Source organism: Mirounga leonina, unplaced genomic scaffold (assembly GCF_011800145.1).
Source record: "Mirounga leonina isolate KUSES-001 unplaced genomic scaffold, KU_Mleo_1.0 Mir_125, whole genome shotgun sequence".
Classification (NCBI taxonomy): domain Eukaryota; kingdom Metazoa; phylum Chordata; class Mammalia; order Carnivora; family Phocidae; genus Mirounga; species Mirounga leonina.
The window spans coordinates 73,003,791-73,030,425 of record NW_023270305.1 but is presented as its reverse complement, the minus strand read 5'-3'; the positions used below and the strand labels follow the sequence as shown (position 1 = coordinate 73,030,425).

General features: G+C 45.0%; 1 protein-coding gene across 2 annotated transcripts in view; it reads right to left on the bottom strand.

Moving 5' to 3' along the window:
• Positions 1-26,635, bottom strand: part of IL1R2 (interleukin 1 receptor type 2) — a 42,870-nt gene that overhangs the window by 828 nt on the left and 15,407 nt on the right. For both annotated transcript variants that reach the window (XM_035001848.1, XM_035001847.1), the window contains exons 2-8: positions 17,387-17,514; positions 16,348-16,612; positions 10,508-10,688; positions 7,953-8,127; positions 5,774-5,836; positions 3,771-3,906; positions 1,929-2,071 (exon numbers count right to left, since the gene is read on the bottom strand). In XM_035001848.1, the coding sequence (XP_034857739.1) occupies positions 1,929-2,071; positions 3,771-3,906; positions 5,774-5,836; positions 7,953-8,127; positions 10,508-10,688; positions 16,348-16,612; positions 17,387-17,514 (1,091 nt within the window). The remainder of the gene's footprint in view (positions 1-1,928; positions 2,072-3,770; positions 3,907-5,773; positions 5,837-7,952; positions 8,128-10,507; positions 10,689-16,347; positions 16,613-17,386; positions 17,515-26,635) is intronic.

The following is a 26,635-nucleotide window of genomic DNA, read 5'->3' as shown; positions in this document are numbered from 1 at the left end:
CATTATGGGTGGAAGGAACATTCTCTCACTGCCAAGCAGGACAGTGCAATGCGTGTTTATAGAGAAGACAGGAACCGGAGTTCATTTTTTCTAATAATTATGCACTGATTTTTCAGAAAGCATGCCCCTCGCATCAGATCAAGGATATGTGAGAAGGACATCTGCAGTATTAGGGAAACAAGCAAGGTAGAATGAACATCCATCAGAGAGAAAGAGCAGAGTGGGGCAAGGTGGCGAGGGTCTCTGTTCCAACCTGTTGAATAGCGTGCAATAAGACATTATCTGTTCAAATCTCAACCAGCCAACTGGGACGTGGCCAAGGTCCAGCATGTCCTCTTCCAATGAGCGTGCATGTCAGGAGGATGATATAAACTAACACAGGACGAGAAAACCAACTTTGAGTAAAGGAGCTTTAGGTATCAAGATTATTGCTTGGACCCAGCTATTTTATATTCTACTCCTTGGCATCTGTGTGTCACGAGAATGTGGAAAGAGAGTACGAATAAAGACATAAGCAAACACAAGAACATGAGTGTTCGTGGACTCACTGATGATGAGGCCAGAGTTCCACATTTTAAAGCTATCATCGTCTAGGCCTCCGGGAATCAACACAATCTCAGACTATTTCTCCAGATGATTTTTCTACCTTAACATCCCACAAGGCTTAGAAATGTGTCAAGCTTTAATTTGCTGAGCAGCCATCCGGACGCACCTCTCCATGCTGAGGACAGGCTTTTAGCTGTGCCCTCGGCCCTGAGTCGCGGCCAACCCAGCAAAGGACATGCCGGGAGACAGCTCATGTTATAGAAGTGTTTAAAGGTTCCCAGCTCCGGGCCCAGACAAACCACAGGTTCCTTTGGGTCACAATCTGAACCCCAGAAGTGGGCCCTGCTTTCTGTGGGACCCTTCCTTTCCAAGTCTGGACAACTATTGACTCTTTCATGGGAATGATCTAAAGCATCAGCCTTTGCATATATGTCCTAGGACAGTGGTTCTCAAACTTGAATAGGAAAGGAGCCTGCTAAATTACCATCTTTGGCCTTACCCTGGAAGAATTTGGGTAGATCTGGGGTGAGCCCAGGGCTCTGTGTTTTCAACTAGTGGCCCAAGTGGGAGATGCTGGTGGTGCTCAGACCACAACTGGAGAAAAGTTGTATGTGTCATGCTCTGCCCGAGGCTTAACCAAATCCTCAGCTTTTCAATTACAAGTATGTCTGCAGCTGCTTTCCCAGAAAACACAGAGAATGTGGAGCAATTTGTTGGATTGCTACAGACTGCCCAGAAGGCATAAGAAGACTGCAGCTGGCAATCACTTTGGCTTCTGCCTTGCCCCCTCTGGCTGTCAACGGCCTCTGCATTACCTGAGTTTCGCTGTCCCACTCCACGCTTAAACGCTGGGAAGAAATCAGTTTGGTCCAAATGATAGCATGGGTTTCTCTTTTCTTCTTAAATGGGCACTGGGTTGATTTGACTAGAGTCTTGTGCTTTATTTCCTAGGGACTGATGACTTCAACCCTAAAGCTGCCCTGAGCCCTGCAGATCTGCCAGTCCCCAGCTCTTGGAGAAGGGAGTTCCTCAGTTTCGGGCTAAAGACCACCCCATCCTCCTCAAGGTGTCAGGAGAAAACAGCTAGTCCTGTGGATCAAGGGGCAGAACCACACGAGGACACAGGGTTTTTTTAAGTTTATCGCAGAACCACCAGCAAAAGTCAGCTTGCTACTTAAATTTTTCCTTGAACATAATCTCCCAAAGCCAGCTCCCACCCGACAAAAAACAAATCATAAAAAATGAGAGCTCTGCTTTGGGTGCTCCACTAACAGGAAACGGAGGACCCCCTAAGCAATCATCTGGAGAACTAGTAGCTTTGTCCGGCATCCACAAAATACTGGCCATGCTGCTTTCCCCTGGAATGTTCCCCAAATACATACCTTCTTTGACCGTGGTACGGAGCGTCTGAAAACTCAGTGTGTTACGGACAAGGCATTTAAAATCCGTGTTCAAATCCTCTCTTATGACTGGATCAAAAACCAGTGGCACTTCGATGTAGTTCTCATTGTTCTCTGAGTATTCCCTGAGTGAGAAAACATTCACTTAAACGTGATGTATCGAATGCAAGCCCATCTTTACGACGGAGACGCCCAAACGTTCTCAGTGAGAAGGATCAGCTGTGCTTAAATTGGTCTCAGGATTCATAAAGTCAGGAGCACTTGCCAGGATATTGGTTCCCTATTTGGGAGACTTTCTAGGCTGAAGGTGGAAGTGACACTGAAGATGTTGGTCCCTGTAACAGGACGCTTGTCACAAGGAGAACTTAACAGGAGCCAGTTTCGTTTGGATAACGGAAAAATTCATTTTTTAAGACCATTGACGAACAAAGAGGCAGTAGTAGGAATAGAAATGTCTGCCTTGGAGAAGCTTGGCTGTAAGGCCAATAAATCATTTGCATACTGAGGAGGAGGGGTTTTCTGGGAACCCTGGCCTCCACCGTGTTTCCGCCTCTCCTCTCCATAGCCAGCTGTCATTCTGGGAACTCAAGCTCAGGGCCGAGGGCTGCAGATGGGCCAGGCCAGGGAATGGTTCTAGCCAGCATTGCTGCCATTTATAATATGATCATACTCTGAAGATGCTTCCCTGCCACCTAGAAGCATGAATACAAATATCACTGATGCGGATCTGCTAGGACTTTTTTTTTTTTTTTAATCCTTGGGAAATTAGGCCCTTTAAGTGTGCAGATAGTATCAGTAAGCTGACATGGGGCATGTGAGTGATGCCAAGCTTTTCCCAACAAGGACTTTGCAAGCAAGCAGTTGTGCTAACCACATATAATTTTGATCCACTACAGTGCATCCAGAAAGACTTTTTTGATAGGTCTTTGAAAAAAGACAAAAACTGGCAAGCAGAAGTTGAAGCTAATTCATTGTACTGGAACTTGAATTTTAAAAATCCTTGATAATTTGGAACATCAAATGGTCTCCTCTCCTCAAATACAAATGGCTCACATTTACAAGGTCTGACTGTTCTACTTTGGGGGTGAGAAAACATTTTCCAGAGATGAATGCTTATGAGAACAGAATTCTTCCTTTCTTTTAACATTAACCTTCCTTAGCGCCTGTGGCCACCCTCAGATACTGTAGTTAACTTTCAGACTCTTTTGAAGGGTTTGCAAAAATGTTTGACACTCAGGTTCAGGGTGCAGCACGGAAATGTATGAACTCCAAAGTATTTTTTTTTTTTTGGAAAACTTCAAAAATCAAGAAACAAATGTTTAAGGAAATAGCTAGAAAATGCAACATCAATGCCAAGTAGTCGACTGTAGCCCAGCTCCTGTTGGAAGTTTGATTCTCAAGAACAACTGGTAAAACTTAGCAAAACTCAATTTTTAACATTCTAAAAATCTGCGGCGCCTGGGTGGCTCAGTCAGTTAAGTGTCCAACTCTTGATTTCAGCTCGGGTTATGATCTCAGGGTCGTGGGATGGAGCCCTGCATTGGGCTCTGTGCTCAGCATAGAGTCTGCTGGAGATTCTCTCTCCCTCTTTCTCCACCCCTCTCCTGGCTCGTGCTCTCTTTCTCTCTCTAAAATGAATAAATCAATCTTTAAAAAAAATAAAATTCTAAAAATCCAACAGTTTACAATTAAAAAAATTATTTTTAACGGAGTGTGGGTGTCATACGAATAGGTCTGGTATGACATTTTCTCTAAAGGGAAGAGCAAAGACCTCGGAAGTCCCATAAGATGCTTCTCAGTTGACAAAGATCTTCACCCACTTACTGGCGCTGCCCCTCGGCCACGCGGCCTCCCTGGTAGGCATTCTCTATTCTGGTGTTGTTGGCCATCCACCAGAGCATGGTGGTCGACTGTGTCCCGGCTCCCAGAAACACCTTACACGGGATTGTCAGTCTTGATCCTGTGCAGGGCAAGACACAGCACATCAAAGGTCAGAACCCAGCCAGGGAAAAGGGGTCATGCCAGCCCCCGTGTCCACCAGCAAATCCAAGTGGTGGACCCTTCCCCACCTTCTCAAACACCCCTCGCCAGCCAATTCTTTCCTCAGAGGGAAACTCAGTTCCCTCAAATGATTCCATTTACATAGGACACCAGTATTTATCAACTGTCTCCAGTTCCCTCAACTGGTCTTAGTGAGAGATGAAAACTCTGAGGGCACATGGCTTCCCCAAGGCCACTCAGCTCCTACAGGGCCTTCTGAATTCATGGATGCCTTCTCCCACACTTTATTCTAGGTACCTCAAAAAGTCAGATGAACATTTGGATTCTTTCTCTTTGTCCATTGCTGGTCTCAGCCCTCATGTTTCCCCCAAGAACCCCCCAGTCGCACATCATGCTCTTTTGGGATTAACTCTTTTAAAAAAGCCACTGAATTTTATATGCATGGTGCCTTCTGCAATTGTTCTGGGTCCTCCTCCTCAGTCACTAGAAGTTATATATTTTTTTAAATCACCAAAAGGGAGGAAAGGGGAAAAAAATGAACAAATCCTACCCATTTGTTTCTTCCTCATGGGTGATATGCCTCCATGTGGTGGGTCTTTTAATGTATGGCCCCCCTTCAGGCTCTTCTCCCTCCCTCACTGCCTCTTACAACCTTCAGATTTCTTGGCCAAAAGCAACCCATTAAATCTGGCCTCATGTGATTCTGCCATGCACATGAATGCCTTCAAAGCAACGGGGTGGAGAACTCAGCTCTACTCGGCTGCGGAATGCCCAGGAGCCAGGGTGCTGGACTCCCCCAGGCAGCACCCACCCTTGTCCCCACTTCCTCAGGTTTCCAGGTGGTTGTTCCAAGGGCCGAGGCAGCCTGTGTGAGGCAGCAATCCCAGCGTGTGCACAAAGGTCCCCCTTCTCTATGGCCACCAACTAAAGTTTAAAATATAAGCCCAACACCGAACAGAAGAGAGATCTGGATGGATGGATGGGAAGGAAGGGAGGGAGGGAGGGAGGGAGGGAGGAAGGGAGGGAGGGAGGGAGGGAGGGAGGAAAGAAGGGAGGGAGGGAGGGAGGGTTGGTTAAGCCTACAAAACCATTATAGGGAAACAAACACCAAAATGGCACAGGCTTCACGGACACACAGACCTGTCCGAAGCCCAGCCTGACTCAAGTGTGGCTTTGACCTTCAGTGAGCCACACTGGCGCCCTGAGCAGCTTTCCCTTCTACGGAAGGATCCCTACGGGGTCGGTGTTGGCACTGAGTGGCCTCCCGTGAGACACGGTGACAGCCAACAGGGAAGTGGGCACTGGCCAGGACAGCCCGAGGCACAGCCACAAACGGGGTGAAGAATACAAAACCGTCAGTCACTCTCATCATCCACCTTGACCCGCTGAGCAGCCATTTCGGCAACAAGCGACCATCTCTGCGGGGCCAGCCGTGACAGGGTCAGCCTCACGTTACAAATGGACTCTGAGGGAAATGCTACACATCAGCCAAGTTCTGGTAGAGGGACTTATTGAAAACAGGCTGCAGGTGCTAGCCACACAAGGGAATCATGCTGTCAGTCCTTTCACACGGTTGATAACTGCCACCGGAACACTGGGATTTTTACATTTACATTTTTGCAGGGCAGGTGTTCATGGAACAAAGTATACCTATTTTCACACAATGCCATTTCTAACATCTGACAGAAGGAAAGATGTTGTTTCTGCCTCTCACGCCGGGGTGCCAGGGTCCCACCCAGGCACACTGCACACCCCAGGGACAGGGGACCCCAGGGCTTTGGGACTGCAGGCATCCCTGTGGGTGACACAGTCCTTGCAGGCCTTACCCAGTGAAGCTAATATGGTCTGGTGGGGGGAGATAATCACAGGAATTGTCTCCTCTTCTTTTTCTGAGAAGGATATGAGGAAAAGAGATTCAATTAGGGAAGCCATCATTTCAAGCTGAGACTCAAGTTCCATTGTTTAGCTAATTAACAAAGTTATCTCTACAGTATGGCCAGCCATTGTAAGATTTGACCTTCGTCTGGCAAAGGAAACAGGCTCTCCGCAAAATTGAGCATCTTTGGCCAATGCCTTTCCCAGAAGAGATTATTACTGGAAGAGACCACAGTTAAATACACATTCCACTAACAGATGTTCTTTGCTCTGTGATAAATAACTAACCATTCCCCTCCCCAGCTTCCTGAATGAATTCTTAATAGTAATGTTCACAATTCCCACAAGATAGGCTTTACCCCAACGTCTCTTTGCCCTAAAATCTTCCCCTCTTCTCCATTCCTGCTTCCCCAAGTGCCTGACACAGAATACTGCAGAATCACTTCAAAAACATAGAGACACAGGAATTTGGGAACCACCTGTTTATACGGCGAATCCCACACTGAGTGATAAAGAGCATAACCCAGCATTGGCTACTATGTCTTGTTAATGGAGAACATAAACTGCTTTGGGAGGCAGATAGAGGTGGATCTCTGAATAGGAACCCAGCTCCCCAAGAGGCAGGTCTCCCAACAGCTTGAAGAAAGCAGGCACCTGAATTGGAGCAAAAAGCATGGCTGGGGGTGGGCAAAGGGCTGCCCATCTCCACAACTGCTCGCTCCATCCTTACGTCTTCCCTGCAGAGCATTTTGAAATCCTAACATGAGTAAGCATTAGGCAGCGTCACTCACAGTGAAAGGGCACATGGCTTCTGGACCAAGACCAGGAGCCTCCTCGCAATCACCGCCCCCACCAACACACATAATCACATGCCTGCCGCACAGAGGCTGGGACAACGGACAGGCGAGGAAAAAAAGCCTCAGGGGCTAAATACCTCTGTGCCTCTCAAATCTGAGGGTGCATCAGCAGCACGGTAGTGGGGGGGTGTTAAACAGAGATTGCTGTGGTCCCTTTTCTAACCCAGTAGGTCTGGATGGAGACTGCGATTCTGCAAGTCTAGTGAGCACCCAAGTGCTAGACCACCCTTTGAGAAGCCCTGAGAAACAGTGTGATCACAAGCTGGGGTAATATGTGGGCTGGTCGCCCCCTAGTGTTCCTGTGCAGTATCACATGAACAGGATAATTCTGAACCCTTTCAAAGTCACCGCAAGTCTCCGTGATTCCCCCGCGGGGGAACAAGGAGTTGATATGAATGAATCCTCACAAGACTATGTAATCGAGAGATTTCAGCTCATGGGAGACACAATTTTCCCTGTGGTAAAACTGAATCTCTGGATTTTCTCTGGGAGGGGAAAAAAAGTTAAACTTCTTCCTTCATAGACCGATTATTTAACCTTAATATATTTCCAAAAGCCCTCTGAAATGCCCTAAAAGACTCCAATTTTGTAGTCAGTATATAAAATAAAGAAAAGCAGCATACTCTCTAGGGCAGAGTCCAGGACTCAAACACTTTTCTGTTCCTTGCATTAAACTTGATGTCCAGCATGTAGGCAGTAAATGTTAAGCAATTTTAAATACTCATCAACACTGTTCACAACATTATTTTCAAGTAGAACTCATTTAAGCCAATGAGAGCACTCACTCCTTGAAATTCTGGTTTCAAGGGCCATGTGCCTTGGGGAAGCCCGAGAAAGGGGAATTTCCACTGACTATGCCTTCTAACTGAAAAATCCAATAAAATCTAACTGAAAAATCCAATAAAATCTTAATATCCTAGAATTATACATAAAGTTATGACAACCATGTTCTGATGGCTGGCCCTGGAGGTGCAAGCCTTCCAAAGAGACCTTCCCAGTGAACCACTGTTTGACCCCCTCTGCTGGTGTGTTTTAGCCACACTTGGAACCCTATCAACTACCCAGCGATTCACCTTTCCTCATAAAAACACCCCATTTTCTATCTTTCCAAGCTTCACACACATGTCTCATTAGCCTGATGCTTTAGGCAAGTTGATAGGTCTGTCTTCCTTTCATACCAAAGACAGTCAAGGAATTCCACGTGAATCCTCATCTGTTCTTGGCATTCTTGTTATTGACAGGGTGGGGAGATCCCTCCGTGGCAAGTACTCACTATTGACACGTAGTTCAATGTTCCTAGTCACGTTGTACGGCATGCCTTCATGGGTGAATGTCATGGCACAAGTGTAATAACCCGCATCCTCCACAGACACATTTTGGATGAGTAAGCGAGAGGTTCCCCTCACACTTAGAAACTTCTCGTTGTCTTGATCCAAAAGGACAGAATCCTTAAGGGAAAATACTTTTCAGAGTTATGCTATGTACTAATTTATATCTCAAAAGCTATATATGAATATCACACATATTATCGATCAATGTTGAATAAGCAACCCAAGAATTGCCCTGGTACTTACTTGGCGAAAGGACTTTGGACATACCACTAACTGTATTCTTTAACAGAGGGAATTTGTTAACAGATAAAATGAAATTGTAGGATTTGTTTAATCACAATGTTTATAGCACATCTGTGTAAGCACAACGGGGAAAAAAAAGAAACTATCTCTTATTTGATAAAGCCATGACAAACCACCTTGGGAAACATGGAGGGAAGAGTAGTAGTATGTCATCAGGGTGACTGTAATACTCAGAAGTAATATTCAGGAAAAATGAAGAAATGATGTTAGAGTAATGATTTTGAAAATCATTTCAATTTTAGGAGTTAGTAAAGACAGAGGAAAATGTGTAAGAAAAAACTAAGCGTGAGGAACAAGGGCACACTTTCCATATGGACAAAAGATTCTGTGGGTCCTGCACCACAGAACTCTCAAGAGCAAGGCCTCCAATAACAGAAAACATTGAATGGGATTCGAGTAAACATCCCAATGAGCACAACGTGTTCTCAGGAACTTATCTTTCAAAACCATGATCGAAAGCTTGCGACAGTCAAACATAACCTTGAGTCATCTCTGAATCTTGCTCTGAATGGGAGCACAGATATAACTGGAATAGTTTGTCAGCTAGGGGCTCATAAAGTATTATTTTACAATATATTTAATTAAAAAGAGATTTTGTTGTCCCTAACATGAGTCCCCAAACATGAAAAAAAGCCAAACGGGGCTCAGCACCCCAGTTCTTCCAAGGCCCCCAAGCCCCCAGGGCTCCCTGGCAGTGGTGTGTGGAGCCTGGCCTCCAGTGCTGGAGTTCTGGCTTCCCTGTCTACCAGCTGTGTGACCTTGGGCAAGTGCCTTACATTTCTGTCTCTCTGTTTCCTAACCTGTAAAATGGAGATATTAACAATCCCTACTTTGTTAGGTTATATACCAGGGAACCTAGAGCAGAATTATACACAGTACCTGCTCAGTAATGATTAGCACTGGTATCCTGTATGTATCTTGTAGCTATAATACCAGTCAACTGGTTGACCATTTCTTGATTAAAGGATTCATTTCTATCAAATTTTAAACAAGTAACTGTACTTTTCAGTATCAGTCTATGGTCTGTCTATATCAGGGGTCTGCAAATTTTTCCTGTTAAGGGCCAGACAGTAAATATTTCAGGCCTACAGTCCATATGGCCTCTGTCCTCTGCTAAGTTTGAAGAGCTACTCAATTTGGCCCTTGCAGTACGAGACCACAGAAACAGCATGGCCACGCCCCAGTAAAACTGTATTTATGGACACTGAAATTTGAATTTTATATCCTTTTCACATATCATGAAATACTAGTCTTCTTTTAATTTTTTTTTAAGATTTTATTTATTTATTTATTTGACAGAGAGAACAGGCAAGGGGAGCAGCAGGCTTCCCGTCGAGCAGGGAGCCCTCAGGGCTCGATCCCAGGACGCTGGGATCATGACCTGAGCTGAGGGTAGACACTTAACTGACTGAGCCACCCAGGCGCCCCTAATTTTTTTTAAAGATTTATTTCTTTCAGAGAGAGGGAGAGAGAGAGAGCAAGCGTGCGCTCAGGGAGGAGGGACAGAGGGAGAGAAACTTCAAACAGACTCCCTGCTGAGCGCAGAGCCCAGCATGGACCTCGATCTCATGACCTGAGCCAAAACCAAGAGTCGGACGCTCAACCGACTGACCCAAGGCGCCCCTCTTTTAATTTTTTTTAACCATTTAAAAAAGTGAAAACTATCCTGAGCTGTTGGGCAGGTGTCAGGTCAGTTTGGCCACGTGTTATAGCTGTAGTTTGCCCACACCTGCTCTACACAAGTGATCTAGGGTAGCATTTATTCAACCAGCCAAGAAAACAAATTGTTTATATTTACACCTTTAGCCCGAAAGTTAATTATCATGTGCTTTAAAAAAGCTTCATTAAAATGTGTACACAGTTGTTAACTAAACCAATAGTTTTCTCTACATTTCTTTTTTTCCTACATTTCTATAGACAAATGACAGTGTAAAAAGCTATTTTCTTCAGCTGTCACTTACCCTGCATTCATTTTGAATTCTGGTTTCTCAAAGTTCTACTCTGAGGACCCTTACCCAAGCCACACACAGATGAATAGAACATTATTAATCACGCCCCTTTTTAAAATAACTAGTTGAAAAAAAAAAACAGAAATATAAAAGTGAATGTGTTGCTTTCAGAATGGGTATTTTATATCTTTCCTGTGGCTAGTAAGACACGTTTTAATTAAAGTAGCAATTTTTTAAAGAGGTACCTTGTACCACTGAATCTTCACATCCATTTTGTTATGGGTGAATTCACTCAGCTCAGGGCAAACTAAGGACCCAGAGGTTGACAAGGTTAGAATTTGCGGGTACGATATGAAAGGCAGGGAAGCTTCTGTCTTCTCGAAAACCCGGAGCTCAATGGACATTTCATCACAGTAAGAGGCATTTCTGAAGTCAAGGGAAAAAAGCATAATAAATGATAAGGCAAAATAACAGCAACGCTAAATGAAATTGAGAATAATTTCCCCAATCCCATTAAATTCTGGGAATCATCTATCAACTGAAGTCAAATTTCAGAAAACTGCGGAGAACTTTGGGTAAGATCTCTAAAATATTTTTGCAATACTGCATGGGGGCAATGAACTTGGCAAGTTTGTCTTTAATTTGGGGGGTTTTTTTTGGTTCGCCTAACTCTAACCTCAATATCATAATTCTATCAAGACCTTAGAACTGGGGAAAGGGCAGAGGCATAACACTGATAGAAACATGGGAAAAAAACAGAAAAACATAAAAATATAGTTATCTCAGCTAAGTAAGTTCCTGGCTACATAATCAACAGAAACCATGAGAATGTGCTGTATAAGGAGGGGCGGGGCGGGGGGGGCAGGAAGGGCCTGCACAGCAAAAGGCAAAACAGTCTATATCTAAAGAATGAACAAAATGTGACAAATATACGTGAGATAAGTAAGTAACAAAAGCTTGCTACCTGAAAGTAAAAAGAATTAATTCAAACAGACAAAACCATTGTCTAATATTATATTTCATGTCTGGTTAAAAAAAAAGGAAAAGCTGAACAAACATTTTAGGCACAAAGAAATGCAGAAAGCTAACTATCACCTTGAAAAGTACATAATCTCACTGTAAGTCAGAGAAAGGCAAATGAGGACAAGTCCAAAGAACAGCGCACACCTGAAAAGAGTCATTTTACCAGCAGGAAGAGGTCTGTACTAGGTGCTCTACATATGTTATTTTATTTATTCTCCAACCCTACAAGGTAGGAATTATTATTATATCATTTTTAGGTGAGGAAAATTAGGTATGCAGAAATGAAGTCATTTCCTAAGGTTGCAGAGCTACCAGGAGGTCAAACCAAGGTTAGAAGCCAAGGAAGGCTCTGGGAAAACCCGTAAATTCGGGCAATATCTCCGGAAACCAAACTTACTACACATATCGAGAGTTCCAAACCTGTTCACATTATTGATCTGGTAATTCCCCGTGGGCAAGATAGTCCGTGAAAATAACTCAAAAGACTGATGGGTGGGGAATAACCACTCACATTCTCCGTGTGGTGTGGCATCTCCACATGGTGGATGGTGGACATTAGTGCTGTTCACCGAGTGTGTCCAGTTCCCCCACTCTGAGCAAATGGTGGAATTACACATCATGGCCCACTGTGGGTGGGTGCAGTTATAAGACTTTTTCTAGTCCATGGGATGTATGTGTGTCTCTTGTACACCAAAGTTTCAATATCCAAGCGAGACACTAAAACATGTCTTCTTCTGGTACGACAACCAACACTTGAGATAACGTCTGTTCCTTCAGTCTGGGTTCCTGATTGTCTGCCAAACCATCACGGGCTTGTAGGCTTGTTGCATGTGTGATAAATAAACCTTTGTGGTTTTAAGCCACTGAGATTTGGGGGGCTGTTTGATTTAGCAGCATAACTTGCCCACCCTGGTTGATAGTGGGTTCTAGATCAGAAGATTATAAAAATCACAGGAACACGGCTGTGTTAGTAACTGCCAAGGGGTATTAGGGCAACCATTGGTGATTCTCACTCTGCTGGAATCCCAATCTTAGAGCTGGAAGAGAGTTCTAAAGACCAGCCAGGGAGACTCTCTCACATGTTAAGAAACCTTGACCCTGGGATTTCTTCTGCGCCCCCTCAATCTCAGATCTCTCTTTTTCTACAAGAACAGAGAATAAAGGGGTGCCTGTGTGGCTCAGTCAGTTGATTGACTCTTGATTTCAGCTCAAGTCATGATCACAGCATGGTGAGATCGAGCCCCACATCAGGCTCTGCACTCAGCCACATGTCTACTCAAGATTCTCTTTCTCTCCCCCTCCTTCTGCCCACCCCCCTCTAAAATAAATAAATAAATCTTTAAAAAAAAAAAGAATAGAAAATAAAATAAGGGTATTAGATACAATTTTTTAAATCGAGTATAAAAACAAACTTTAAGACAAACATGACTCAGTTCACATCTCCCTGATTTTTGCATATTATCACTTCAGTAATCAATAAGTATTGCCTTTGGGAAAGAAAAGGGATTTTTTTTTTAAAAGATTTATTTATTCATTTGAGAGAGCAAGAATGAGAGAGAGTACATGAGAGGGAGGAGGGTCAGAGGGAGAAGCAGGCTCCCCGATGAGCAGGGAGCCCGAAGCGGGACTCGATCCCGGGACTCCAGGATCACGACCTGAGCCGAAGGCAGTTGCTTAACCAACTGAGCCACCCAGGCGCCCAAGGCATTTTGATGTATATATTGACCATCTTCTATGATGCTCCCCATAACTAGATGCTCGCATGCTGTGATTTCAAAGGACTCTCCCAACAAACCCTTTTACAGAGGAGAAAACTGAGATCCATAAATGCCAAGTAAGAAGACCAAGGTCCTCCTACTGGCTAGAAAATGAGAGGGCTAGGATTTACACTCATACCATTCCAACTCCGAATTCCATTCTTTTTCTACCACACTATTAAGTTTTCCTAGTAGTGTTCCTTAGGAAAACGTTAGAATTTTCTGTACTAAAAGGAAAGAAAAACTATGCGTTTATAGCTATTGTAAAATCAGATATCCACATTGCCCTGATATGGAAATAAGAGACTGCCTACCTCTTTCCTAGGCAGGGTTCACTGACAGGACTGAACACACTCACCCATCCACCCACATACACACCACACACACACACACACACACACACACACACATCATCTAGGACTGACTAGGGCTGATATTGTCTGAAATTCTCCCATTCACCAGTAATTCCCTTGTGCTACGAATGCACTTTCTTTGGTTCTCTTTCTAAATGAAAATACTCGTAGGTACAGTTTCTCCTTAAATCAAGCAGGTTTATGAGATGTGCAGAGACTCTAAAGTTAGCTGGTAGAAGGAGTGGGCAGAGCCTGGGGGCAAGATACAGGCAGCAGCTGAAGAGAGAAGACCAGGGACACTACTTCCCAGTCTGCCCTAATCCTTTCTGGAGAACTTAGCCAGGCAAGGTTTAAAATCACCAACACTAACTACACCTACAGCTTTCTCCTGCATGAAGCAGCAAGCTTTGCCAAGACCACTGAATGGGGAATGGACAGTCTTTTCAATAAAAGGTGTTAGGAAAACTGGATAGCCACTTGCAAAAGAAGGAAGTCAGACCATTACCTTACGCCATGTATAAACTTTAACTCAAAATGGATCAAAGACCTAAACATAAGAGCTAAAACTATAAAAATTCTTAGATGAAAACACAGGGTAAATCTTTTTTTTTTTTTTTTAAGATTTTTTATTTATTTATTTGAGACAGAGAGAATGAGAGACAGAGAGCATGAGAGGGAGGAGGGTCAGAGGGAGAAGCAGACTCCCTGCCGAGCAGGGAGCCCGATGCGGGACTCAATCCCGGGACTCCAGGATCATGACCTGAGCTGAAGGCAGTCACTTAACCAACTGAGCCACCCAGGCGCCCTAAATCTTTACAACATTAGATACAGCAATGATTTCTTAGATAGGACATCAAAAGCACAGGCCACCAAAGAAAAAACAGATAAATTGAACTTTATCAAAATTAAAAACCTTTGTGCATCAAAGAACATTATCAAAAGAGTAAAAAGGCAACCCGTGGCATGGGAGAAAATAATTGTAAATCATATATGTGGGAAGGGATTGAGAGCCAGAATACATAAAGAATTCCTACAATTCAAAAACAAATAATTTGATTAAAGAATGGATAAAGAAGATGTGATACACACACACACGCGGGAATATGACTCAGCTATAAAAAAGAATGAAATCTTGCCATTTGCAATGACACGGATGGATCTAGATGGAATAACGCTAAGTGAAATAAATCAGTCAGAGAAAGACAAATACCATATGATTTCACTCACAGGTAGAATCTAAGAAACAAAACAGATGAACAAAGAACAAAAGATACAAACAAACAAAAAGATTCTTAAATACGGAGAAAAAACTAGTGGTTGTCAGAGATGGGTGGTGGGATGGGAGAAATAGATGAAGGGGATTAAAAGTATACTCAGTGATGAGCACTGAGAAATGTACAGAACTGCTGAATCATTATACTCTGTACCTGAAACTAACATAACACTGCATGTTAATTATATTTCAATTTTTAAAAGAAATGTAAAATAATAAGACAACAAAAACATTTTAAAGTTACAAATGGGCAAAGGACTTGAATAGACTTCCAGCCAGTAAAGGACATGGAAAGATGCTCAGCATTACTAGTCATTAGGGAAATGCAAATCAAAAGCATAATAATCTATCACTTCATGCCCAGTAGGATGGCTATTATCCCTCTCCAAGAAAAACCCAGAAAATAGTAAGTGTTGGTGAAGATGTAGAGACACTGGGACCCGTGTGCACTGCTGGTGGGAATGTAAAAATGGAGCAGCTACTGTGGCAAACGATATAATGATTCCTCAAAAAATTAAACATAGAATGACCAATTCTCTCCTGGGTTTGTACCCAAGAGAAGTAAAAGGGACTCAAAGAGATCTCTGTACACCTATGATCAGAGCAGCATTACTCACAATAGCCAAAAGGCAGGTACAGTGTCCACTGACAGATAAACGTGTAACCAAAATATGGTATATTTATGCAATGGAATATTATTCAGTCTTAAAAAGGAAGGGAATTCAGACACACGCTGCAGTATGCATGACCCTTGAAGGCACTGTGCTCAGTGAGATAAGCCAGTCACCAAAGGACAAATACTGCTTGACTCCACTCCTATGAGGTATTTAGAGCAGTCAAATTCATGGACAGACAATAGATGGGGGCTGCCAGGAGCTGGGGGAAGGGGAAGGAGGAGTTCGTGGTTAATAGGCACAGAGCTGCAGTGTGAGAAGATGAAGAGTTCTGGAGATGGACGGTGGTGATGGTTGCACAACAATGTGAATGTGCTTAACACACGGAATTGTACATGTAAAAAGGGATAAGATGATAACTTTTATGTTATGCATATGTTGCCACAATTTAAAAAAAAAGGCAACAGGACAAAGAGGAAGGGGTCTACACCCCATATCAGGGGCTGTGGGTTCCAGTCTCAGCTCCACACCTACCACCTGGGAACACTTTATAGGTGAGCTTGGTCCCCTCACACGTACAATAAGCAGTTGGGTGAACTCATTCCTAAAGTCTCATCCAGTGTTCTACATCGATTTCTTCTGTCCATGTGGACACAGGCATGAACAAAATGGATCAAGTCCCTGTCGACCTAGAGTTTACATTCTAATGGGGTATAGACAACGTTAAATACGTAAACACATGAGTGTGTCAGGTGAGGAAAAAACACCAGCAGGGGAAAGAGAGAGTGTGTCAGGAGTACTGGTTTAGGTAAAGTAGCTAGGGAAGTCCTCTCCAAAGAGGTGACATTTGAGCAAAGACTTCAGTGAAGAGAGAGAAAGAGCCATGAAGACATCTGGGGAAGGTTCTCAGGTAGGAGGTATTCAGGAACAGTGAAGAGGACAAAAGGTAGCTTCTCACCTATGCACTGGATTTTGAAATCCAGGTCATCACTGAAGAACCATGCAGAAGCCCATTCTGGAAGGAGACCATTCCTACCCTAGTCCCAGGGGGTTGGGAGGGCTTACCTGATAGTGCAGATGTAGGTGCCAGAGTCCTCTTGCAAGGCTGGCAAGATCCAGAGAGCACCATCCTGGATCCACATTCGCGTCTCTTCTTCCCCAGGGACCTTTCTAGTAGAATCGTTTTTACGCCACGTCACGTTGACATAGGGGCTGACAGACGCCCACAACCAGAGCTGCGCCTGGGGGCACCTCAGGACCACAGGCTCCCCTTCTACCCTGAAGTCGGTTTTGAAATGCTTGCCAAGAAATTTGCAGTTTTCTGCAGCCACTAAAGGACAGGGAGACCACAGTCAAGCTTTGGGTCCAAAACCTCCTTTGATGGGCACATCTGAAGAAGCCGAGTGCCCCTAACAAGTGACCTGCACCCTGGGGGCCCCATTAGCCCCTCCTGTTATAATGACTTCAAAACTCCCCAAAACAACTTTAGGGCTTCTGTCCATTCCAATTTAAGTTTTGTGGGGAAAGTTAAATCCGGTTCACAGGATGACAAAAAATGATTAAAAAGTTGGGTCATATTCTTCACTTGTTGACTCCTTAACATTAAAAGCAGATCTTGGCTGAGTTCAGACAGAAAAAGAGCTTAGTTGTGACAAGACATGTGGTTAAAATCTAAAAGCATCTTTTATTGAGGGCAAAAGCACCACTTCCTTGGCTCACTCTTTGGCAGGAATGACTGATGCCCACAGCAAGCTCCGTGCAACAGAGGAGATGGGCAGGAGGAAGGATATGTCCCACCTTGCTCTTTGAAAACAACCAACTTCACTAGATAAACAACTATTTTCCCCCAGAGAAGCTGCAGGCAAGCTCTCTTCAGCTGATAGACTCATTTTTTTTAAAGATTGTATTTATTCATTTGAGACACAGAGATACAGAGAGCGAGCACGAGCAGAGGGAGAGGCAGAGGGAGAGGGAGAAGCAGGCTCCCCGCTGAGCCAGGAGCCCAGTGTGGGGCTCCATCTCAGGGCCCCAAGATCATGACCTGAGCCGAAGGCAGACGCTTAACCATCTGGGCCACCCAGGTGCCCCAAGACTCATTTTTTACCTGCGTGTTCCTCAGGCTGAATGGTGAAGCCTGAAACACTCATTACCAACATGTAAAAGATGAACATTGTTTCTGGCAACTTCTGGAGGACACAGGAGGTGGAGATCTCAGGTCCAGCACTCCACAGCCTATAGGAGGAGACAGAGGGGTCACCAGGAGTCACACACAGCCAGAGAGAGAACACCTTGAAGATGGTCCCGGAAGCAGGTTCTAGAGGCTTCACCTGATGATGGAAATTTTTGCCTAGACTTTAGACTTTTTAACAAGAAAAATGCCCAAGTTTTGGAGTTGCTCCTCAATAGCTATATTCACTGAGCACATCTAACATCAAATCCCCAGAGTACTTACAAGGTGCCTTGGAATAGATGTTCCATATCCTAAGTGTCTCTCCTGAAATGTGCCTTAGTATTCCCTGCCCTGCGCTGAGATGCTCTTTCCTCAGCTATGGCCACTGCTCAGGTTTTCTCCTCCTTCAGGTCTCTACTCAAGCATCACTCATGGTGAGGTCTTCCCTGACATTCCTGTGTAAAACTGCACCACCCTTCTGCCTCAATGCTCCACATTTTTCTTTCCTACACTATTGCTCTCTGTGGCATTCATCATCAACTGTGTCTCCTCCCTCTGGAATGCCAGCTCATGGGCTCAAAGATCTTACTTTATTTTACTCACAGCTATATCCCTAACTTCTATTTGTTGAATGAATGAATGAGTGAATTAATCACTAGAAGTCAAAAGGTCCTCATATTTTACTTGTTGGAGAACTTTTCCTATTGTCTTTATGGATTAGCTCTTACTTTATGTACAATTCCGACATACACTGTTGGATTATATATATTATATATACCACTAACTCTCTGGTCTAGAGCATGCTGGGGTGGGGCGGGGGGGAGAGGAATAAGGTCCAAATAGTGAATAAGTTATGTGTAATGAAGTTCATGAAGCACTCCTGGCCACATACCTCCCCGAGACCAGAGCACCAGGTGCCTCTTAATCTCCCTGCAGTTCTCACACCATATCATAATTACCTGTTGTATTAGCTCCCCAGTGTCCCAACAATACTGCCAGCAACCCACCTCAACACTCAACACTGAAATGCGTAAAACAATCACCAAGGCGATCACGCCAATGGTGTAAAACGATTCTGGCTCACAAGTCTGTGGATCTGACCTAGATCAGGCCAGGTTAGGCTTGGCTCCAGGCTTTGGGTGGGCTCTAAGTCAGCTCCATGTGTCTCTCATCCTCCCTGGACCTTTGACTGCCTGGGAGATGATCCTCTCCTGCAATGGCAAAAACACAAGCAATGTGGGCAAGAGCACTCAAGGCCTTGCCCAGAACTAGCTCACTCCCGTCTGCCCCACATTCCATTGGCCAAAGAAAGTCACGTGGCCAGAGCTGCCATCAGTGGGGCAGGGAAATTACCCCCACCTCTAGTGGGAGGAGTTCCAAGTTACACCGGGAGGGGAAACACGTGGGAGCAACCAGGACGCCTAGCATGACTGTTTCTTGTCTGGCTCCCCGTGGCTGGGGACAGCCTTGAGAAGAGAGGCCTGGTCTTTGTAGCCCTCAAGGCCTACAAGATACCCAGTCCCAGAAAATACCAGGGAATATTTATGATCAGAACCCTAGCAGGGAATTGGAAGTGATGAGTGAGTCCAGGAAAAAAAGATTCCCTCCCACCACCCCTCCCCCATTTCCTTAAAGTTTAACTTGTTCCCTGTTCCTGGAACAGATACCACTCTGAATGTCTCACAGTAAACCCAGATGGCCGTTAAGTGGCCAGGGCCGGGTTGGCAAACTGAGGAAGTAACCCTTGCATGCTAGAAGCCCTCGCTCATCAGAAGGCATGAGCTCAGAGTTGCAGTCTGAACTCCCCCTCTGGTGATGTGGAGCCTGAGCGGGTAGTGAATGACCTGAGATTTTCCCCTTAGCTGGGTGTCTGCCCCAGGGCTGTTTCCCCTAAACTCTTCCTGTTTCTGCATGGTCCTATCCTTCACATGTTTCTGAAACACAAATATATCCTGTAACTTTAACCACTAACCCCAGCCTCAGGTTAACCAGGCCACTTGATTAGCATAAACATCACATCGACATTGACTAAGTTGCTTTGTCCTCTGCACCCACATTAGCTTCTCACGTCCCCAACTGTACTGGTCCCAGCCAGACTCACTGGTTCTCTAGGAAGTATGTGAAAGAAGTTGGAATCAAATACACATGGATAACCAACACCACGTATCCCAATAAGTGAATGAAGTCAAAGATGGGGACACAGGCACATATGTAACAGTGACAGCTACTGAGCTGAATACTGAGCATCGGTTCTCTCATTTTGTGTTGTGTTGTGAATATCATGCCAATCTGACAGATCATATAATAGAAGAGATTAAGGAGGTTATGTAGCTTGACTAATATCTTACAGCTTGTAAGCAGGAATTGAAGTTTAAACCCAGGACTACTGATTCCAAAGCCCTTACTCTTCAAAAATATAGTTTCTCTGACAGATGCTGCTAGTTTCCTCCTCTAATATCCACCTTGGATATGAGAGGACGGATTATAGAACCCATTATAGAAGCCCTGACTCAACGCAGCACATCACTAGCCCACACAAAAACTACATTTCCCATCCCCCTCTGCAACTAGAAGTGGCCACGTGACAGAATTGAGGCCAATAAAACGTAGGTGGAAAAATAGGCTCCTCCTGGGAAGTTGACTTCAAAGTCTCCACCGGTCTTCCTTTCTGCTGGCTCAGTATGGATGTGGTGGGTGGATTGCAGTCACCACGTTGGGCCACAGGCACAGACCACTTGCTGACAGTGCTGGGGCGACAAGACAGGAGCATGAGTCCTCGGTGGCTTGGCTTCGTGGAACTGCTCTCCCACCCTAGACTATCTTTTTTTTTTTACATGTTTAGGCTTCCTGCCATACACCGCCAAACCTAATCCCAATATGCAAACTTTCCAAAGTTTATGAAAAGGACCCCAGGGAAGGTGCCCTGCCAGGTAGGGCTGTCACCAGTCCGCTTTCTGATACTCAACAGTTTCAAGCAGTTCTGAAAATTGATGCTAAGAAGTCATTTCAACGCAAAGGCAGGGGGAGCTGGGCAGCCGCCCCTCGGAGGGGAGCTCCCCGCAAGACAGGTGCAGGCTTTGCCTTGAATTATGTGGTTTGTAACCAAGTTTAAAATTATTTTGACACCAGAAAGTCAGGCTGTGTCCACGCAGGGGTGGTGGTTAGCTGAGGCTTCACAGAGCTACCGAGCAGAAGGGGTCCTAGAGAAATCTAGGCCCCTCACTTTCTTTTCCAGGTGTTGAAAGTGCCTTGGACATTAATGCGCTTCTCAAAATGGCACGTGTGGTCAGGGTGAGAAGTAGAGATGTTTCAACAAGGACCCTGTTCCAGCAGAACGAAATCCTAAAATGTCCTCCTCAAGCAACGGCCATTCCCCAGCCCCTCTTGGCCCTCCTCCAACCCTCCCACCTCGGGAACCCCTGCAGCCAAGGGAATTGTGTTGGTTTCCCTCTGAGGACTTTGGCAAAACAGCTGCTTCACTGTGACCTCTTCAGGAAGTGGCTTCAGGCAATTAAACCACAAACACGGATCACTTTCAATCATCAAAACCCCAGGAAAAAGTTGGAACCAAGATTGCCATAGTGTGGGAAGCAGTAAGTCTTTGGCAGGCCCGAAGGAAAGAGAATTTGTTCTGCCGAGGCTTGCAGCAAAACTTGCCTCTCCTGCCCTACTTTCTTTTGATGTATCTTTAAATTACAGACAATTTGAATTTCTGCTTGAATCTTAGTTGACCTTCTTACTGGAAGAAAAAAATTTTAAAGGCAGCCGGTTCCAAGAATTTGAGTGACTTTTTTTTTTTTTTTTGTGGTCACACAACCATGTTTTACTACACCCAGTGTTTGAAAACCAACGAATGAGACGAAAAGCAGGTCCAGGCATAAGGAAAGGACCAACAATGTGTGAAGAGTTCGAGAAGGAGAAAGAACACAGTAAGGTGGAAAGAGCTTTTAGCACCACACTGAGCCCAGCTCTCCGGGCTCAGCCTCCTGATCACAGATGGGACACAGAGCCTAAGAGTATCTAGCTGTTTGCTTCACCTTGAGAATGGTAAAATACCAGTATGTATTTCACCTCGATTCACCAGTTATTAACATTTTGCTTTATTCCCTTTCTCTGTCTCTCCCTCTCTGTCCTCTCTCTCTCTCTCTCTCTATATATATATATATCTACACACACACTCACATACATATATGTATATATATACACATACATATTTTTCCCCTGAACACAGGGAAGTTGCAGACATCCTCACACTTCACCCCTAAAGACTTTAGAACGCATGGAGGAACACATTTTTAGCAGACTGAAAACAAATTAGTAAGTAAATGATAGAATGATAGTTCCAGAGATAAATCTTCAGGCATTTAAAGTGACTCAACATCTTACTCTACAGTCTACTTTAATATATCTCTTAATTCACTGAGATTAAACTTTATTTCCATTTTCACCTTGTTACCGGATGTTTGTAGGCAACTGTCCATCTCTGAGTCAGGAGGTACAGTCATCCACGAAAGCAAAACAAAGGTGACAGATCTTGAATATTAATGGAGTCAAATAGTTATCAGGCCTGACGCATACCATTCGTCAACTCCAGTTTGTAAAATAAATCCCTAAAAACCGACACATGTTGTGGCAGGCGTGTGTTATAAAACCTTTTGACACCCATGGGAAAATAAATATTTGCATCAAAGTGAAGCTCGGAAATTTTTTAAAATTCAAAGCAGAAGCAAAATAAGAAGTATTGGGAACTCAGGTTCTGGAAAGCACAGGACATGAAGAGTTTGGGGAATAAGGAAATATAAATAAATATAAATAAATAAATAATAAGGTCCTATATTTCTCTGCCTCTAGTTTCAGAGGCAGAGAAATATAGGACCAGGGTTGAGGCAGCTTTTTTAGAAAATACACTGGCTCAAAGCAGAACCCTTGACGGATTGTCCACAGATTATTTTTGGTTCTACAGAAAAGAGAGAAACTAGTTTCCCACCACACACACCCCCTCCCTCAGAACTGAGGGAATTCAGTGCAGCATAATGGGACTGTTTCTGGTCTGCATGGCCGTGTCAGAATGAGAGCACCTCGGTGTCCTTGACCCTGGTGGGGCCTGGGGAGACAGGATTGTTTCCTGGGAGCCATGGCACAGGAAGACCCATCTTTGGGCCACAATGGGCTGAATCTCAAAGGGAAAACTTAGAGAAGTTAACTAAGACCTGGCTCCACTAAGCGCTACAGGCTCTTTTTATATTTTACTTTCTGCCAACAAGTATCCCTTCTCTCTAAAAGTACCCTTTCCCTGTCAAACCTATTGGACTTGGCCAATTTCTGCCCCAAGAAACATTGACTAAGAGATTCGGTAAATCAATCCAACTCATCTCCCCACTCATTCGAATCCTCTGGTCACACTTTGCATTCCCAGTAAGGCTGAATCATTCAGAGCCCCCAGCAGACTGGACCATCAACCAAAGACACTTCCTTCACCTTCTTCCTGCATCAGGCCCTCTCACAGGCTAGCCCCTGACAAGACCACTCCACTAGCTCAGAATAATTGCCATCCTCCTGCAAAATGACTGATGTGGAGCTCCATCCACGAGGCCCTTGACACCCACAGTTCCTACTTCAAGTCCACCAGGCTTCAAGTCCTCCCAGCCTGATATTTGTGTAAGAGGAATTTTCTACTCTGAGCAATTCCAGAGAGCACCACTCATGAGCCTCGTAGACTACATCATCTCCATTATAAACATGAAGCAATGGAAATAGACTCAGATACATAACTCAGATACATAACAGATAAGTAACTTACCCAAGGCCACAGAGCTAATGCAATGATAAAGTGGAATGCAAACCTGAGTCAACACAATCTTCAGCCTTAGTACTCCTTCTCTGCCCTGTAGAAGCACCAGAACCCAAAGCTAGAGGGGGCTTGAGAAGCCATTAAGCTTAGCAGCTCACCCTAGCAGCCTTCCCAAAGCAGGCATCCTCCATAGGTGGCCAAGTTTACCCCTCAATTGGATGAACACTTCCAGTCTTGGGAAGTGCACATGATCAGAAACTTCTGTCAATTCAGAACGCAAATTTGCCTTCACCTAAACTCCACTCTTCGGTCAGATTCTACCCCACGAGGCAGCTCAGAAGTCTAGCTGCATCTCGCAGCAGTCCTAAGAGTTAGGGAGTCTATACAGGACAGCACTGTAGAAAGCACATGAGAGACCTGAGAGTCTGGTATAGCAAATGTGAGTCCTGCCTCCCTTGTGGGCCAGCTGGACGGTTCGGTGCCAGGGGTAGATCATACTGCCTCTGAGAGACTCGGTCTGCCCATCTGTAAAATGGCTGCAGCCTGGCATGTAGCACAGGAGGGTCGGATGGCGTGTGATACGTACAGAGGTCGGCACAGCACTGGCAAAGAGAAAGCACTCGACAAGGGGTAGCATTTTACAGAAGCGGACCCCAAAGTTCAGGAGGTGAGTAACGTTCTCAGGAGCACGCAACTGACAGAACTGAGGGAGAAGTCAGAGCTCCCCTGTCTGCATTCTTACCAAGTCCTGCTGAAGGTCCATCCCATGGCCTGAGAACTTTGGGTACCATAGTCAATAACTTACCTAACACCAGCTACTACTTAGAAAGGTGTTCAGCTTTACCTAGTGGTATCAATAAGCCTGATGCCTAAATCCATGTCATAGAAGTGTGTTTAACACGGAAACACACAATCATAAGTACATGCACACATGTGGTCAACGCCTGCCATGGCATTCTGATGCCTTCATCCAGACAGACATGTTAGCGGTAGAGCACTTAAGCACCCAGAGCAGGAGATTGAAGATTCCTGGAAGCTGGATTCACTCTACCATTATTAACTAGCTATGTGAGCTTAGGCAGGCCACTAGCAATTTACCCAATCCGGGTCACAGTTTCTTCATCTCTAAAATAAATACAAGGGCTGAGCTGCTGAGAGCTCCCAGGTCTCTCCCAGCAGCTAGAAGTCCTGAAGGTTCCAAATCAGTCTGGATTTGCACTCAGGCTTCAGCCCGGGGCACAGCTTCCATTTCTAAAGCACCAAGTCAGGGGCCTCAATCAGATAACCGCCAAATCTCATCAACTCACTTGTATAAGTCTCAAAGCCAGCAAATAGCAGAGCCAGGACTCAAGATTTCTGAGTTCTCCTGGGGATGGGGGTCCTAGCTCCGTTAGGCTACGCTCTGGTTCACGTTAGTCAGGAACCAGACACTCTGTGCTGTTATGGGACAGGACGCACACCCTCTAAGCTGAAGGTGGCTTTCACCCTCCTATGATCTGAGTGTATGTAGTAAACACCTCAGATATTTGAATTATCAGTCATCCAGAAAACTTGTCCGCCTGAAATATAACTCAGACAGAGGAAACAAGGACAGAAAACCTGAACAGCTAAAAGAGAGCCAATAAGATCCTGGCACAAAGGCACGGATATTTTACTCACAGAAGCAGCTTGGCAGCTCTCTTGCAGCACCTCTTGCTCTGTGTCTACGAGTGTTGTCGCTTCTCAGAGTGGCGATTATCCTTTCTAAGGATGGCCACCACAGGATCTCCCATCTTACGTGGTCGTCTGCGATGTGACTGGGCCACTCTGCCATCAAAATGTGGAGTCCAACTCACCTCCCTTGAATGTGGGCCAGCCTGTGACTGGTATCTAACCAACAGAATGATGCTGGGTGAACGCTTCCATCTGGCATCCGTGGGATGCTTGCTCTGGGGAAAGCCAGCCACCATGTAAGCTGTCCAACTACCCTGAGACCACCTCGTAGGGGAGGCCACATGTAGAGGGTCTGAGTCATGGTGCCAGCTATGTCTGGCCTCACAGGAATCCCCTCAAAGGCACCAGCCATGTGAGTAAAGCCATCTTAGACTCCCCAGAAGGGTCTATTCACTAGCCGAGTTTCACTGCTTGAACTCAATGAAACCACGTGGAACAGAAGAATCACCTGGCTGTGCCTCTCTCAAATTCATGACCTATAGAACGTATGAGTTATAATAAAATGTTTGTTGTAAGCTGCTAAATTCTGGGGCACTTTGTTATGCAGCAGGACAAGACCAGAACGCTTAATCAAACGCAGATTAGAGGTAGCAAATTAGAAAGAGGGAGTGGGCTGGCGGAAGAGAGCACCCAGGGAAGAGAGAGGCAGCTGATGGCCCAATAACGCAGGAGACAGAAACACATTAAGACAGATGCGATGTGGGGCGGGGGGAGAAAAGAAAAACATTAAGACAGTGCAAAAACCAAAAAGCACAGCAATCAGGAGCCATTAAGAGCAGACACCAGTGGTCCCCTCCACCTCCCCGCGCCTGACTGAGGGTATGAGGGTGTCACAGCACGAAACGGTTGATGTTCGTGAGGATTTCCCTGAATCACGAAAAACAGTTAAATTTTGTTCAGAATCCTCTTTCTCTAAGTTGGAGCAGTGCATAACGTATGTGATGAGGATAATAGTTTAATTACCTTCCAATGTATTTCTCTTACTATCTCCAATTCTTCTGCCCCTATGGGCCAAAGAAAAGGGAAGAGCAAAGCCCTCCTCAGAAAGGAGAGAAGGAAGTGCATGTGACATATTCCTCCCTGGTAGGAAGGGGAAGTAGAAGAAAAGGCTTTGGGGGACTCCAGGGTAAAAGGAAGGAAACCACAAGAGGAAGTAGGCATATTGGCCGGCTCCCGACTCTGAGTTCAAAACCCGAATGCAAAGAGACAGAAGGCCTGCTAGCCTCAGTTTCTCACTGATGGGGAAGAAATCCGGATATTTCTCTGTGCTTCCTGTAGGGAAGGGGAGGTAAACTGAGATCTGGGCTAATTTGGGGCTGCCGTGATGAAGGACAAGGTGACCTGGAGCTGGATATTCAATCCATAAGGAGCAGTGTGGCCAAATACGGAAACATGTCTCCACCAGTTGGTAAGTATCACTTACTTAAGCCCTAAGCTCTCTGCCCTCTGCTACCATGCCTTTCTTGGGGCTCCTCGGAGATCCTCATGGTCTAGCAACAGATACCGTAGCATCTGTTCTGATTGGTTGGTGCTCGTCCCCTGCTGGTTGTCAAATATTTTGAGTATCACCTGCATAAGTAGTCAATCAAAGCCAGGGGAGAAACATGGCCATGGCCGTGGCCAAGACACAGAGAGCCTGTGGAGCCAGGGAGGGGCACAGTGGGCCCAAGTTGGCCATT